The sequence below is a fragment of the Bombina bombina genome, chromosome 4, assembly GCF_027579735.1.
Source record: "Bombina bombina isolate aBomBom1 chromosome 4, aBomBom1.pri, whole genome shotgun sequence".
Classification (NCBI taxonomy): Eukaryota; Metazoa; Chordata; class Amphibia; order Anura; family Bombinatoridae; genus Bombina; species Bombina bombina.
This window is the reverse complement of record NC_069502.1, coordinates 333,160,516-333,178,211: the sequence shown is the minus strand read 5'-3', so window position 1 is coordinate 333,178,211 and position 17,696 is coordinate 333,160,516. Positions and strand designations below refer to the sequence as shown.

General features: G+C 38.9%; 1 protein-coding gene across 1 annotated transcript in view; it reads right to left on the bottom strand.

Annotated features, from left to right (window-relative positions):
* Positions 1-6,846: 6,846 nt before the first annotated feature.
* Positions 6,847-17,696, bottom strand: part of LOC128657434 (extracellular calcium-sensing receptor-like) — a 106,275-nt gene continuing 95,425 nt past the window's right edge. Inside the window, exon 6 of the mRNA XM_053711786.1 lies at positions 6,847-7,751. Coding sequence (XP_053567761.1) covers positions 6,847-7,751 — 905 coding nt within the window. The remainder of the gene's footprint in view (positions 7,752-17,696) is intronic.

The window sequence follows — 17,696 nt, the reverse complement described above, 5'->3', positions numbered from 1 at the left end:
AGAGAACTTGCAGATAATCCTTTCTCCAAACCTTCTTGTAGAAAGGATAGAATCTTAGGAATTTTTATCTTGTTCCATGGCAATCCTTTGGATTCACACCAACAGATATATTTTTTCCATATTTTATGGTAAATTTTTCTAGTTACAGGCTTTCTAGCCTGAATCAGAGTATCTATTACAGAATCTGAAAACCCACGCTTTGATAAAATCAAGCGTTCAATCTCCAAGCCGTCAGTTGGAGGGAAACCAGATTCGGATGTTCGAATGGACCCTGAACAAGAAGGTCCTGTCTCAAAGGTAGCTTCCATGGTGGAGCCGATGACATATTCACCAGGTCTGCATACCAAGTCCTGCGTGGCCACGCAGGAGCTATCAAGATCACCGAGGCCCTCTCCTGATTGATCCTGGCTACCAGCCTGGGAATGAGAGGAAACGGTGGGAATACATAAGCTAGGTTGAAGGTCCAAGGTGCTACTAGTGCATCTACTAGAGTCGCCTTGGGATCCCTGGATCTGGACCCGTAGCAAGGAACCTTGAAGTTCTGACGAGACGCCATCAGATCCATGTCTGGAATGCCCCATAATTGAGTTATTTGGGCAAAGATTTCCGGATGGAGTTCCCACTCCCCCGGATGGAATGTCTGACGACTCAGAAAATCCGCTTCCCAATTTTCTACTCCTGGGATGTGGATCGCAGACAAGTGGCAGGAGTGATCCTCCGCCCATTGAATTATCTTGGTCACTTCTTTCATCGCCAGGGAGCTCCTTGTTCCCCCCTGATGATTGATATATGCAACAGTCGTCATGTTGTCTGATTGAAACCTTATGAATTTGGCCTTTGCTAGTTGAGGCCAAGCTCTGAGAGCATTGAATATCGCTCTCAGTTCCAGAATGTTTATCGGGAGAAGAGACTCTTCCCGAGACCATAAACCCTGAGCTTTCAGGGATTCCCAAACCGCGCCCCAGCCCACTAGACTGGCGTCGGTCGTGACAATGACCCACTCTGGTCTGCGGAAGCTCATTCCCTGCAACAGATTGTCCAGGGTCAGCCACCAACGGAGTGAATCTCTGGTCTTTTGATCTACTTGAATCATCGGAGACAAGTCTGTATAATCCCCATTCCACTGTTTGAGCATGCACAGTTGTAATGGTCTTAGATGAATTTGTGCAAAAGGAACTATGTCCATTGTTGCAACCATCAAACCTATTACCTCCATGCACTGCGCTATGGAAGGACGAGGAACAGAGTGAAGTACTTGACAAGAGCTTAGAAGTTTTGATTTTCTGACCTCTGTCAGAAAAATCCTCATTTCTAAGGAATCTATTATTGTTCCCAAGAAGGGAACTCTTGTTGACGGGGACAGAGAACTTTTTTCTTTGTTCACCTTCCATCCGTGAGATCTGAGAAAGGCTAAGACGATGTCCGTATGAGCCTTTGCTTTTGACAGGGACGACGCTTGAATTAGGATGTCGTCCAAGTAAGGTACTACTGCAATGCCCCTTGGTCTTAGAACCGCTAGAAGGGACCCTAGTACCTTTGTGAAAATTCTCGGAGCAGTGGCTAATCCGAATGGAAGTGCCACAAACTGGTAATGCTTGTCCAGAAAAGCGAACCTTAGGAACTGATGATGTTCCTTGTGGATAGGAATATGTAGGTACGCATCCTTTAAATCCACGGTGGTCATAAATTGACTTTCCTGGATGGTGGGAAGGATCGTTCGAATGGTTTCCATTTTGAACGATGGAACCCTGAGAAATTTGTTTAGGATCTTCAGATCCAAAATTGGTCTGAATGTTCCCTCTTTTTTGGGAACTACGAACAGATTTGAGTAAAATCCCATTCCTTGTTCTTTTATTGGAACTGGATGTATCACTCCCATCTTTAACAGGTCTTCTACGCAATGTAAGAATGCCTGTCTCTTTATTTGGTTTGAGGATAATTGAGACCTGTGGAATCTTCCCCTTGGGGGTAGTTCCTTGAATTCCAGAAGATAACCTTGAGAAACTATTTCTAGCGCCCAAGGATCCTGAACATCTCTTGCCCAAGCCTGAGCAAAGAGAGAGAGTCTGCCCCCCACTAGATCCGGTTCCGGATCGGGGGCTATCCCTTCATGCTGTTTTGGTAACAGTGGTAGGCTTCTTGGCCTGCTTACCCTTGTTCCAGCCTTGCATTGGTTTCCAGGCTGGTTTGGGTTGTGAAGTATTACCCTCTTGCTTAGAGGATGCAGAATTAGAGGCTGGTCCGTTTCTGCGAAAGGGACGAAAATTAGGCTTATTTTTAGCCTTAAAAGACCTATCCTGTGGGAGGGCGTGGCCCTTTCCTCCAGTGATGTCTGAAATAATCTCTTTCAAATCTGGTCCAAATAATGTTTTACCTTTGAAAGGAATGTTAAGCAATTTTGTCTTGGATGACACATCCGCTGACCAAGACTTTAGCCAAAGCGCTCTGCACGCCACGATAGCAAACCCTGAATTTTTCGCCGCTAATCTAGCTAATTGCAAAGCGGCATCTAAAACAAAAGAGTTAGCCAATTTAAGTGCTTGAACTCTGTCCATAACCTCCTCATACGAAGATTCTCTACTGAGCGACTTTTCTAGTTCCTCGAACCAGAAGCACGCTGCCGTAGTGACAGGAACAATGCATGAAATTGGTTGTAGAAGGAAACCTTGCTGTACAAAAATCTTTTTAAGCAAACCCTCTAATTTTTTATCCATAGGATCTTTAAAAGCACAACTGTCTTCGATAGGAATAGTAGTGCGTTTGTTTAGAGTAGAAACCGCCCCCTCGACCTTGGGGACTGTCTGCCATAAGTCCTTTCTGGGGTCGACTATAGGAAATAATTTCTTAAATATAGGGGGGGGAACAAAAGGTATGCCGGGCCTTTCCCACTCTTTATTTACTATGTCCGCCACCCGCTTGGGTATAGGAAAAGCGTCGGGGGGCACCGGAACCTCTAGGAACTTGTCCATCTTACATAATTTCTCTGGAATGACCAAATTGTCACAATCATCCAGAGTAGATAACACCTCCTTAAGCAGTGCGCGGAGATGTTCTAATTTAAATTTAAATGTCACAACATCAGTTTCAGCTTGATGAGAAATTTTTCCTGAATCTGAGATTTCTCCATCAGACAAAACCTCCCTCATGGCCCCTTGAGATTGGTGTGAGGGTATGTCAGAACAAATATCATCAGCGCCCTCCTGCTCTTCAGTGTTTAAAACAGAGCAATCGCGCTTTCTCTGATAAGTAGGCATTTTGGATAAAAGATTTGCTATGGAGTTATCCATTGCAGCCGTTAATTGTTGCATGGTAATAAGTATTGGCGCACTAGATGTACTAGGGGCCTCCTGTGTGGGCAAAACTGGTGTAGACACATTAGGGGATGATGTAGTATCATGTTTACTCCCCTCATTTGAGGAATCATCTTGAGCAATATCATTATCTGTGGCATTACTGTCCTTACTTTGTTTGGACACTATGGCACACTTATCACATAAATTTAAATGGGGAGACACATTGGCTTTCATACATATAGAACATAGCTTATCTGATGGTACAGACATGTTAAACAGGCTTAAACTTGTCAACCAAGCACAAAAAACGTTTTAAAATAAAACCGTTACTGTCTCTTTAAATTTCAAACTGAAAACACTTTATTACTGAATATGTGAAAAAGTATGAAGGAATTGTTCAAAAATTACCAAAATTTCACCACAGTGTCTTAAAGCATTAAAAGTATTGCACACCAAATTTCAGAGCTTTAACCCTTAAAATAACGGAACCGGAGCCGTTTTTACATTTAACCCCTATACAGTCCCAGCTATATGCTTTGCTGAGACCCAACCAAGCCCAGAGGGGAATACGATACCAAATTACGCCTTCTATAAGCTTTTTCAGTGATTCTTAGCACCTCACACATGCATCTGCATGCCTTGCTCTCCAAAAACAACTGCGCATTAATGGCGCGAAAATGAGGCTCAGTCTATAACTAGAAAGGCCCCCATCTGAAAAAGGTGTCCAACACAGTGCCTGACGTTTTTCTAAACGTTCCCCAAGATTATAATACCAATTATTAGTTAGAATCTGCATAATATGCCTAGTAAAGCAATCGTTTTAGCCCAGAAAAATGTCTACCAGTTTTTACGCCCTTTTTGAAGCCCTTTATTCTTTTATGTTTAACTAAGAAAATGGCTTACCGGTCCCCATGAGGGGAAATGACAGCCTTCCAGCATTACATGGTCTTGTTAGAAATATGGCTAGTCATACCTTAAGCAGAAAAGTCTGCTAACTGTTTCCCCCAACTGAAGTTACTTCATCTCAACAGTCCTGTGTGGAAACAGCAATCGATTTTAGTTACTGTCTGCTAAAATCATCTTCCTCTTACAAACAGAAATCTTCATCCTTTTCTGTTTCAGAGTAAATAGTACATACCAGCACTATTTTAAAATAACAAACACTTGATAGAAGAATAAAAACTACATTTAAACACCAAAAAACTCTTAACCATCTCCGTGGAGATGTTGCCTGTGCAACGACAAAGAGAATGACTGGGGTGGGCGGAGCCTAGGAGGGATCATGTGACCAGCTTTGCTGGGACTCTTTGCCATTTCCTGTTGGGGAAGAGAATATCCCACGAGTAAGGATGACGCCGTGGACCGGACACACCAATGTTGGAGAAAGTAAGTTTATTACTTTTAAACACTTGTTGCCTATATCTGAATTAATTGGACCAACTTATTGGCCCCCTGGATCATTTGGAGGTTTGGAGTCTCCTGCTTGCCCTTGTACAAGTCTGTTGGGTGACTGAATTGATCCCATCCTGCTTTACTAGCATCAATAGAGATGCTACAACAAATGTGAGTGCATATTATACCATCTGTTTGCATTATCCTTGGCTAAACTGTACTAGGCCATATAGGCACCTTTGTGTCTTTTGTATCTTTCTATCACAGTTCATATACCTATCTTAAGAGGTCGATCTTCTTGGTGACTGTTATAGATCCCAGACTGCTCCTATTGCACTATTTGGAGTGCTACAACACATGTGAGTGCAACCATACACATTATTATTATATATTTGGATCAGACATTATTGGGCCAGGTCGCGCATCTGTTTCTTCTTGTTCTTTTAGACTGCTGTTCCTGGATCTAGGCCGGGTCCATCACAGATTGCTGCCTCCATCGATCATATCAACATCATAAGAGACTTTCATATATATATACTTGCATATACTGTAGATTTAAGTATCTATGGTTATATATTACTGTCTCTCTTTATATATATATATCTATCAAAATTGTGCCATATATTTCTGTTGTACCATAGCTACTGATGTTCTAATATTTAACAAAATAACTTTATTATGAATTGGGCAATAGCCCGGTGTGGCAATTGAGTGGTTAGTTCCACATCTTAAATAACTCCTTAGTGTATCATTTGAGATTCGTAACAACAGTATACTGTATTGCTATAACAACAAGGGTGCCCCCTATTTAATCAGATTGCTTGGAACACTCATAACTATACCTCCACCCACCCTGTCCTCGCCTGTGGACTTAACCCAGAACTGCCCCCCCCCCAAAAAAAAAAAGTACAGTTCCTGAAACCACCACTAACAGTGCTCACCTGAGCATTTCTTTACAAAGGTATTCACATTTAAAAAAAAAACTAGGCTTAGGAAAAGGCAAGATCAATCAAATATAGTAATTGTGATTCACTGATTTTAGAATAATAAGTAATAATTAAATCTAGCTCCTTTGAAAGATGAGAATCAATCAATATAATCTGTCAATTTTGGCTAATGAAAAAATAAATTCATAATTAAATAAATAATACTAGTGTTGCAGCAAGGCAGGGCATATAGCACTGGATTTCTTATTATGTTGTTATGCCTGCAAACAAAAAAATCTTAGTTTTTACATCTTTAGTGTGAAATAAAATATATGTACTATTACAGGGTGTGCCATAGCTCCTAGAATTTTACTTCTGGCTCCTACAGTTTTGTATTATTCTGCATACAGCTACATATAAACACTGTTGTCTGATTCCTAAAAAAGCGTTTAACTGGCACATTATTTTTGCTGCCTCTTTAGTTTGAAATACCTCTGTCAACCATTAATTAGAAGGAGGCAAAGCAGATTATAGAACAAAAGAAACACTTTATTAAAAATGATTATGAATTATGGTTTATACCATTCGCAAAAAATGTTTTTTCATGGATATACAAACATATTGGGTAGACTTACCAATGTCTGTCCGACATGATACGCTGTAGTGTATCATGTACGACAGACATCCCTGAATGCCAACAGCATACATTGTCGACATTTATCATTACACAAGTAGTTCACCAGAACTGCTTGTGCACTGTCGCCCCCTGCAGATTTCTGGCCAATCGGCTGCGAGCAGGGGGTGTCAATCAGCTCGATCCTATAGGATTGGGCAGATTGAAGACAGCAGCCTCAGAGGCAGCGGACAAGTTATAGAGCAGTGGTCTTTAGACTGCTGCTTAATAACTGCTGTTTCCGGTGAGCCCGAAGGCTCGCGCGGAAACAAGGAGAACAAGGGCCATTCGGCCCTTGTTGAATCTACACCATAAGGTCAGAAACAGGGATTCAAGCATAAAGTTATATATAACAAACATTTTATAAGTTACAAAACTCTTTCTAAACAAAATGTTCTTGTTACAGCATATGATGAAGTTAACAATAAACAAGCATTTCACAACACATTTTCCACAATAATCATGCATATTTGTATGGATTCATAAATATCAGTATCAGTTTTATGTTTATTTTATAAAAGTTGAATGTCCAATTTTAACACATTTTTATTTAGCTATATGTTTATTTTACAAGGTGTGAGCGTCCAATTAGGTTCTTTTTAATATTTTTGGATGGTTTTAACAAAATAATATAACATTTGGGAAAGAAAATACAAGTCAGCAAGCCAAGGGCAGAGGAAAGAATGGCAAATATTTCTACTGCCGTCAAATATTTGCCACTTGTACTAACATAACCTGGAATAAAGCTGATCCAGACCATTACAAATACTAACAGGCTGAATGTTATAAATTTAGCTTCATTAAAATTGTCTGGCAGATTCCTAGCCAAAAAAGCTAACACAAAACATACCAAAGCCAGTAAGCCAATATACCCAATGGCAAATAGAAAGGCCAGTTCAGGATTGCATTCTAGAACAATCCTGGTCATCATAGCTTTTGTGTTCTTTTTAATGGAGGGAGTATTGGCTGTCAGGAATCCAACACAGATGCTAATTTGCACAAATGTGGTTAATCCAACAAATGCCCTTTGGTGACATGGTCGAAAATGTTTTAGCACATTTTGGTTGGGCTTTGACATGGTAAAGGCAAGAATGACAACAAGTGTTTTGACAAGAATGCTTGAGATGCACAGGACAAAACTAATCCCAAACACTGTTTGTCGTAGGATACATAATCCAATGCTTGGCTCGCCAATAAATGTAAGAGAGCCCAGGAAGCAGAGAGTGAGAGAAAACAGCAGCAGGAAGCTCATTTCTAAGTTGTGAGCCCTCACTATTGGGGTGTGCATGAAACGTATGAACACCACTGTGATTGCCATTGTTTTACAGATACCTAAAATAGCAAACACTGTAAATATGACTCCTAGTGGCTCATTGAATGAAAGGTAATCCACCTCTTTAGGTACACATGAATCTTTATTCTTGTTTGACCAATAGTCCATTGGGCACTTTATACATTCCGTGAAATCTAAGAGAAAAAAAAATGATATATCAATGCACAATTGAAAGTCAAATATTTGGTTGCATCTAACTTTTTACTTTAATAAAAATATAACATAAAGACAAGAAACTTGTTATGGTTTAAACACTAGACTGTATTTTAATATAAAATTAAAACATGATTGCTGTTTTGAAACACAAAGTTACAAAGCAATTTGAGAACAATGACAGTCTTCCGTGTCTCTCAGTCTGTAGGACTTGCCATCATATTTTTCTCACTAAGGGCCTTATATTTAAAACCTCGCCGCTCAGACGAGATTATCTAAGAAGTCTCATCAGTACCGCCCTTAAAAAAAATGATTAACACAAAATTTATCTTGACAAATGTTTATGTTGCTATGTAGTGATTTCTCTCCATGACGGCAATGTTTTGAATATCAGGCCCTAAGACTAAATTTATTAGTTTCCTGTTCATTAAATTCTTAAAATGTCTATGTTGAATAATCTAACTTTTTATTAGGTTCGTTGAGATGTGTTTTTGTTAACAAAACAGCTGTGGGGATTGGTCCTACCAGCCAGTGTTAAGTTAAACAGCTGATGCAGGAATATTTGTAAAATATTTAATTGCTGTGCTTTCATATGATATAATTATTTCGCTTACAATGCCCTCTTAATTAACATATAATAATAAAGCTCCAATGCTGTGATGGCACAGCATGTCCAACTCCATGTCTTGGAAATTATTTACTAGGCCTATGAAACTCTTAATGTTTACCAAAGCAACAAATTAAGTTTTTGTTTTATGTAATTGCAGTAATCAGGGTTTGCTGTATCCCAGGCTTGTGCTCAAATTACACTCTGGTCCCACTTATTGTGCCAACAGTGCCATATAAGATTGTCAGGCATCAGACATTTTGTGACTTTGGCTATAAACTTTAAAAAACTTTAAAATAAATATATATATTGTTAAGTTAAAAGATTTTAATTATTTTACTTTTTACCACTTTTCTGTGTTTCATTCTGAATATCTTAAAAGGGACATTAAACACTGAATACATTTAAGTATAGTATTAATGTTATCCCTCACCTCCCTCATGGGTGCTGCCATGTTGAAATTTAGCTTTCACTGCATTCCATTGTTGCATTCCAACATAAGTTCCAAAATGGAGGCACCCACAATTAGAGAGATATGCATGAAATGTATTTTATGTTTAATGTCCTTAAGTTTATTGTGTTGCTAAGTATAAGAATATAAAAATGTAACCGGAAATAGACTTGGTTAGTCACTTCCGGTTTTTCGTGAGTTTTAAACTTTCATTTTTCTGTTTATTTAGTCCTACTTGGTCTTAAATGTTTAGTTTTGGGGCGTATTTGACTTCTAAAAATTGCTGATTTGTATATTTGGACTGTTTAAGACCTTTACCCGATAATCCCTAGCCTTCGTGATCCTATGACACCCCTACCGGAAGTGACGTCATAGGATCACGAAGGGGATTATCGGGTAAAGGTCTTAAACAGTCCAAATATACAAATCAGCAATTTTTAGAAGTCAAATACGCCCCAAAACTAAACATTTAAGACCAAGTAGGACTAAATAAACAGAAAAATTAAAGTTTAAAACTCACGAAAAACCGGAAGTGACTAATCAAGTCTATTTCCGGTTACAGATTGATTACCTCTATATAAGACCACTAATTATAGCTTACCATCAGTCTTGATAAAGGCCTAGGAAGGGCCGAAACGCGTAGACCTGGTAAGCATCATTTCATTAGGAGTACTCATTTGTAAACGTTCTACACATTGTGTTTATCTTTTTATTCACAGGTTTCCTATTTTTGAATTTTTGGTATCTGTTTGTTATATTTTGAATTTTTGCACTCAGCATTTTTTTATATATTATTTTTCACTGGGGCAGAGTCCCCTTGGGCCCCCAAACACTAAGGGAGAAGGATACCAAACACTAAGGGATAAGGATATCAACACATTAACACCGGACACAGGGATTAACTCTTTCACTCAAAGGATTTATACTTTCCATGGTTTTCGTTTTTTGTTTTTTTATTTTTTCCACTGAAAATCACAGGATTGACGTTTTATTTCATTTTACCACACAGGATTAACATTTTATCATTAGAACATTTTACTATTGGAACACTGTCACATTCAATTTTTGATTGTTATCTGGATTTTTCACTTTTATCATTTTTATATATTTTTAATTCATCTAATTGAACACTCTGGAGTACCTTTTTACATTGCTACACTAAACAGTACCAATTCTTTGTGTTTACTTCTATTTATGTATTTATGCTCTAAAGTTTTTTATGTTTTATTAGCGTGGATCCATGCACATGTAACATTGTGTTTTTACAAGAGTTCTTTATGAGTTTTTTAATATTTAATGCAATAAATTGTTTTTAATATTTTTAATATTGCTATATTAGTCCACTCTTGTACCCAACCTTAGCCTTCGTATTGTTGGCGCCTGGGCTCATTCCTCATAATTATCTTTCTCTAGGTGGGAGCTAGGTACCACCGCCTCAGGCTCATAAGGTTTTTGTTGGCGCTGGGGTACACTCCTGTATCTATGCCTTGTAGAGTACCTTCTATCTTAGCGGACGTTCCCAGCGATGCCTTGTAGAGTACCTTCTATCTTAGTGGACGTTCCCAGCTATGCCTTGTAGAGTACCTTCTATCTTAGTGGACGTTCCCAGCTATGCCTTGTAGAGTACTTTCTATCTTATTGGAAGTTCCCAGCTATTATGGAGGTTGGAAAGGGAAAATACAATAATGATGATCGAAACTTCACTTGATCAGACATAAAAAAACATCTAGCAGGGGCTGCCCTCTGGGATATTTAAAAAAAAAAAAACTGTCTTTCTCTGCAAATTGCAAGATGACTCTCATTGAAAGTAATAGGACTTGCTAGAAAGAGAAAAATTACTGGAAAGAGTGGCGTTAGCAGGGAACTGGGGGTGTAATTTAAAAATGAACTCCTGCAGTCAATACAAATCGGATTAGTCTGCTTTCAGCTCATAGTACCTTACAAACTCCTCATATGCAGGTTTTTCTCTATTAGGGTAAAAGATGTTTTGAGTATTTTTACACAATCTTGACAACTTTTAGTTTGGAAGAAAAAACAGTGAATCTGCAGGGGAAGCGTTTCAAGAATATGACAGACCTGGTCAAGAAATTATAGCTACACCCATAGTACACCCCTGGTCAGCCAAATAGCAGAGGTAGAGAAACTAATTTTCCAATATTTTCCAATAAGGAAAATATATATGAATTTCACATTGTTTTTTGCATGTGCAATGTAGTTTTATTACTATTTCTACTTTGCAGTTTAAATTGTTTCTTTCCTGCACAGTTTCAGTATGAATTTAAATCTTCCATAAAATAATATTTTTGCAGAATAATTTACTTACAATTTTGATGCAATTAAACAACACAATTTTTTACTGCATATTTGTATTTAAAGTGATGGTAAAATTTTTAAAATCAGATCCAGAATGTTAGTGATATTTTAGATGAAGAAATTCATCAGTTGTAAAGAAGATGCGCTGTACGCCACTTACTTTAAAAGTCTAGTTTTCTTTAAGCTAACGGTTTGAATTGTTGTCCAAGCAGCGCTATAGCTACAACATTAGGGTCATATGGGGAGAGCGCTGATTGGACAACAATTCAATCCTTCAGCTCACAGAAAAATAGACTTTTGAAGTGGGTGGCGGAACGTGGGGTATTTGAATTTTATATTAATATTAAAAATTAAGTTATAGCGTATTATCGTTACAACTGATGAATGAAACCCCATCTAAAATATCACTAACATTCCAGATCTGATTTTAAAAAGGGGAGAGTTTACCATCACTTTAAGCATTTATTTTATTAATTTTATAAGATTTTTAAAAGGAATTTCCTATTACATTGCCATCACATACTTAAATGCAGGGAACACACCTGTGCGAGACACTCTGTAATCAAAGTAAAAACTGCCTTTAGTGAATTACATCTTGGGCTTCATAATAGTTGGGAAATTTCTTGTAGAGAAATATACGGCTAGATTTAGAGTTTTGTCAGTAACGACCCGAAAAGCTAACGCCGGCTTTTTTCTGGCCGCACCATAAAAATAACTCTGGTATTGAGAGTCCACATAAAGGCTGCGTTAGGCTCCAAAAAAGGAGCGTAGAGCATATTTAACGCAGCTTCAACTCTCGATACCAGAGTTGCTTACGGACGCGGCCAGCCTCAAAAACGTGCTCGTGCACGATTCCCCCATAGAAAACAATGGGGCTGTTTGAGCTGAAAAAAAACCTAACACCTGCAAAAAAGCCGCGTTCAGCTCCTAATGCAGCCCCATTGTTTGCTATGCGGAAACACTTCCTACGTCTGCACCTAACACCCTAACATGTACCCCGAGTCTAAACACCCCTAGCCTTACACTTATTAACCCCTAATCTGCCGCCCCCGCTATCGCTGACACCTGCATATTATTATTAACCCCTAATCTGCCGCTCCGTAAACCGCCGCTACTTACATTATCCCTATGTACCCCTAATCTGCTGCCCTAACATCGCCGACCCCTATATTATATTTATTAACCCCTAATCTGCCCCCCACAACGTCGCCTCCACCTGCCTACACTTATTAACCCCTAATCTGCCGAGCGGACCTGAGCGCTACTATAATAAAGTTCTTAACCCCTAATCCGCCTCACTAACCCTATAATAAATAGTATTAACCCCTAATCTGCCCTCCCTAACATCGCCGACACCTAACTTCAATTATTAACCACTAATCTGCCGACTGGAGCTCACCGCTATTCTAATAAATGTATTAACCCCTAAAGCTAAGTCTAACCCTAACACTAACACCCCCCTAAGTTAAATATAATTTACATCTAACGAAATTAATTATCTCTTATTAAATAAATTATTCCTATTTAAAGCTAAATACTTACCTGTAAAATAAATCCTAATATAGCTACAATATAAATTATAATTATATTATAGCTATTTTAGGATTAATATTTATTTTACAGGTAACTTTGTAATTATTTTAACCAGGTACAATAGCTATTAAATAGTTAAGAACTATTTAATAGTTACCTAGTTAAAATAATAACAAAATTACCTGTAAAATAAATCCTAACCAAAGTTACAATTAAACCTAACACTACACTATCAATAAATTAATTAAATAAAATACCTGCAATTAAACCTAACACTACACTATCAATAAATTAATTAAATACAATACCTACAAATAACTACAATGAAATAAACTAACTAAAGTACAAAAAATAAAAAAGAACTAAGTTACAAAAAATAAAAAAATATTTACAAACATCAGAAAAATCTTACAACAATTTTAAACTAATTACACCTACTCTAAGCCCCCTAATAAAATAACAAAGCCCCCCAAAATAAAAAAATGCCCTACCCTATTCTAAATTACTAAAGTTCAAAGCTCTTTTACCTTACCAGCCCTGAACAGGGCCCTTTGCGGGGCATGCCCCAAGAAGTTCAGCTCTTTTGCCTGTAAAAAAAAACATACAATACCCCCCCCAACATTACAACCCACCACCCACATACCCCTAATCTAACCCAAACCCCCCTTAAATAAACCTAACACTAAACCCCTGAAGATCATCCTACCTTGTCTTCACCTCACCGGGTATCACACCGATCCGTCCTGGCTCCGATATCTTCATCCAACCCAAGCGGGGGCTAGACATCCACTGAAGAAGTCCAGAAGAGGCTCCAAAGTCTTCATCCTATCCGGGAAGAAGAGTAGATCCGGACCGACAACCATCATCTTCCAAGTGGCATCTTCTATCTTCATCCGATGAGGACCGGCTCCATCCTGAAGACCTCCACCGCGGACCCATCTTCATCCGGCGACGTCCACCTGAAGAATGATGGTTCCTTTAAGGGACGTCATCCAAGATGGCGTCCCTCGAATTCCGATTGGCTGATAGGATTCTATCAGCCAATCGGAATTAAGGTAGGAATATTCTGATTGTCTGATGGAATCAGCCAATCAGAATCAAGTTCAATCCGATTGGCTGATCCAATCAGCCAATCAGATTGAGCTCGCATTCTATTGGTTGTTCCGATCATCCAATAGAATGCGAGCTCAATCTGATTGGCTGATTGGATCAGCCAATCGGATTGATCTTGATTCTGATTGGCTGATTCCATCAGCCAATCAGAATATTCCTACCTTAATTCCGATTGGCTGATAGAATCCTATCAGCCAATCGGAATTCGAGGGACGCCATCTTGGATGACGTCCCTTAAAGGAACCGTCATTCTTCAGTTGGATGTCGCCGGATGAAGATGGGTCCGCGGTGGAGGTCTTCAGGATGGAGCCTGTCCTCATCGGATGAAGATAGAAGATGCCGCTTGGAAGATGATGGTTGCCGGTCCGGATCTACTCTTCTTCCCGGATAAGATGAAGACTTTGGACCCTCTTCTGGACTTCTTCAGTGGATGTCTAGCCCCCGCTTGGGTTGGATGAAGATATCGGAGCCAGGACGGATCGGTGTGATACCCGGTGAGGTGAAGACAAGGTAGGATGATCTTCAGGGGCTTAGTGTTAGGTTTATTTAAGAGGGGTTTGGGTTAGATTAGGGGTATGTGGGTGGTGGGTTGTAATGTTGGGGGGGGGTATTGTATGTTTTTTTTTACAGGCAAAAGAGCTGAACTTCTTGGGGCATGCCCCGCAAAGGGCCCTGTTCAGGGCTGGTAAGGTAAAAGAGCTTTGAACTTTAGTAATTTAGAATAGGGTAGGGCATTTTTTTATTTTGGGGGGCTTTGTTATTTTATTAGGGGGCTTAGAGTAGGTGTAATTAGTTTAAAATTGTTGTAATATTTTTCTTATGTTTGTAAATATTTTTTTATTTTTTGTAACTTAGTTCTTTTTTATTTTTTGTACTTTAGTTAGTTTATTTCATTGTAGTTATTTGTAGGTATTGTATTTAATTTATTTATTGATAGTGTAGTGTTAGGTTTAATTGTAGGTAATTGTAGGTATTTTATTTAATTAATTTATTGATAGTGTAGTGTTAGGTTTAATTGTAACTTAGGTTAGGATTTATTTTACAGGTAATTTTGTTATTATTTTAGCTAGGTAACTATTAAATAGTTCTTAACTATTTAATAGCTATTGTACCTGGTTAAAATAATTACAAAGTTACCTGTAAAATAAATATTAATCCTAAAATAGCAATAATATAATTATAATTTATATTGCAGCTATATTAGGATTTATTTTACAGGTAAGTATTTAGCTTTAAATATGAATAATTTATTTAATAAGAGTTAATTAATTTCGTTAGATGTAAATTATATTTAACTTAGGGGGGTGTTAGTGTTAGGGTTAGACTTAGCTTTAGGGGTTAATACATTTATTAGAATAGCGGCGAGATTCGGTCGGCAGATTAGGGGTTAATAATTGAAGTTAGGTGTCGGCGATGTTAGGGAGGGCAGGTTAGGGGTTAATAAATATAATATAGGGGTCGGCGGTGTTAGGGGCAGCAGATTAGGGGTACATAAGGATAACGTAGGTGGCGGTCAGCAGATTAGGGGTTAAAAAAATTAATCGAGTTGCGGCGATGTGGGGGGACCTCGGTTTAGGGGTACATAGGTAGTTTATGGGTATTAGTGTACTTTAGAGCACAGTAGTTAAGAGCTTTAAAAACCGGCGTTAGCCCAGAAAGCTCTTAACTACTGACTTTTTTTCTGCGGCTGGAGTTTTGTCGTTAGATTTCTAATGCTCACTTCAGACACGACTCTAAATACCGGAGTTAGAAAAATCCCATTGAAAAGATAGGATATGCAATTTATGTAAGGGGATCTGCGGTATGGAAAAGTCGCGGCTGAAAAGTGAGCGTTAGACCCTTTTTTGAGTGACTCCAAATACCGGAGGTAGCCTAAAACCAGCGTTAGGAGCCTCTAACGCTGGTTTTCACGGCTACCGCCAAACTCCAAATCTAGGCCATAGAGAATTAGGCTCATAGTTACCCAGCAATGTACCTTTAATAAATGTTATTTGTAAAGAAACCATTGCTGCACTGTTTCCTGTGACTGTACAGTTTAATTTACAGATGAAAATATAAATAAAGTATATCTGCTTATAACTATTATTACCAACGGTGAGAGTACCGGGTTAGGCGTCACGTGACGCACATGACGTAGGTTTGCGTGGAGCGGCAGGAGATGCCAGAGACACAGGCTGTGTAGTGGAGAGCTGTGCATACAGAGACGCTGCAGCAAACAGCCGGGAAACCGATATAGAGGAGTTTGACAGCGAGAAGGAGTGTGTCTGTAGATCTAGGAGTTGGCAGCCGCTCCCCAATTTTTACGCTCACCTAAGTCAACGACGCCATTTCCCTTGGCAGACGGAAAGTCTGCCTGAGAACGACCATAAAGAGGACGGTAGACGTCGTGCAAGCAGCATACATCTTCCCTGCTTGGTCTGGTAACTCCCCACTTTAGGCCTAACATGTCTAGTGGCCATAGACACTTTGCCTGATATGCAATGTAAGCTCATTTATTGTCTTATGTGAATGGGATAAGCCACTACATCTTGAATTAATACGTGCTAATCTCTCTGGGTAGAAATAAGTCTGGTGCTCTTTTGTTGGAGGGTGAAGTTGGTCAGCTGCAGTATAGACTTCAAAAAAAAAAGAAGCCATACTTAAAGTGCGAGATAAAATCCCACAAGCAATCAAAGCTAACAGTGTAAGTCCCTCACATTTAAAAGCCCAGTGAAGCAACCCAGCTACCTTTTGGCTTCTGGCGGGTTACCACAATTTCTGTCTCCCTATTAAAAGGATGGGGTATAACAAGTCTGAACCTTCTGATTAGGGTGAAGAAGTTTGGGAGTGGTATAGTAACTCTTGGCACAAGTACCTCCCTATTGATGTAAGTCCCGCACAGATTGTGTATTGAAACAACATCATTTGCCCTTGCTGTATTGGATGAAAATTGGGACAATCACTAGGCTGTGAACTTATATGCTGTAACTCACCTGGGTAAAATTTAGTCTGGTGCACTAGTTGTTAAAGGGTGAAGTCGATTAGCTACTATACAGGCTACAGACAGAGCTTATTGTCGTGGTCAAGTACAAGTGCAAGACAAAATTCTACAAGAACTCATAGCTATCAGTATAAGTCCCTTACATCTAGGCGCCCAGTGAAGCAACCCAGCTGCTGCCGGCTTCAGGCCCTGGCTTTGGTATTCTGGCACAACATCCTAACTTTTATTGGAAGGGACTGGATGTAATATGGATATAATATTTCTGATCGAACTGTTTAGGGTGAAGAAGTGTGGAGCTAGGCCTAGTAATTGATGGAAATCTCAGGTCTTTTGGCCTCCCTTATTGATCTAAGTCCCATACAGATTGATCAGTGAAATAACTTTGTCTGGAAGTATACTCGTCCTTGGGGCATCTGGCTGTTTAGAAGAAAGAGGACTCAAGAGGGCTTCTTTGGCTGAGTTTTTCTGTGCCCTTTCAGCCAAGTTAAAATTCTATAGATCCAAAGCAATGGATGTTTAGCCCCTAAATCAAGGAGACTTAACTAAACTGTGTTTTTGTTACTAATACGATTTTGATACTGAGCAGGCTAGTTGAATGTGATTGTAGGAACAAGTCATTGCTTGTTTCCTGTTTTTCTTGGCTCAGCAAATATGTGTTAAAATATGATAAAGAGCGATAGTATTTTATATGAGATATACTTATAGGTTATCTCCTTACCACAATCTATATAATATACAGTAAGAAATTACAAGGGTAAATCTTAAAATTGTGTTTTCTCTTATACTGGGCCTACATGCATTAACAATTTTTGCCCATAATGAAGGGCGCAAATTAAGGATTGATAAGTAGTTATAAGAATCAGTCCGTAGACAAAATTTGCTAATCACAAAGCAGTAAACTGTCTGTGTTAAATCCTCCTTCCCTCTCT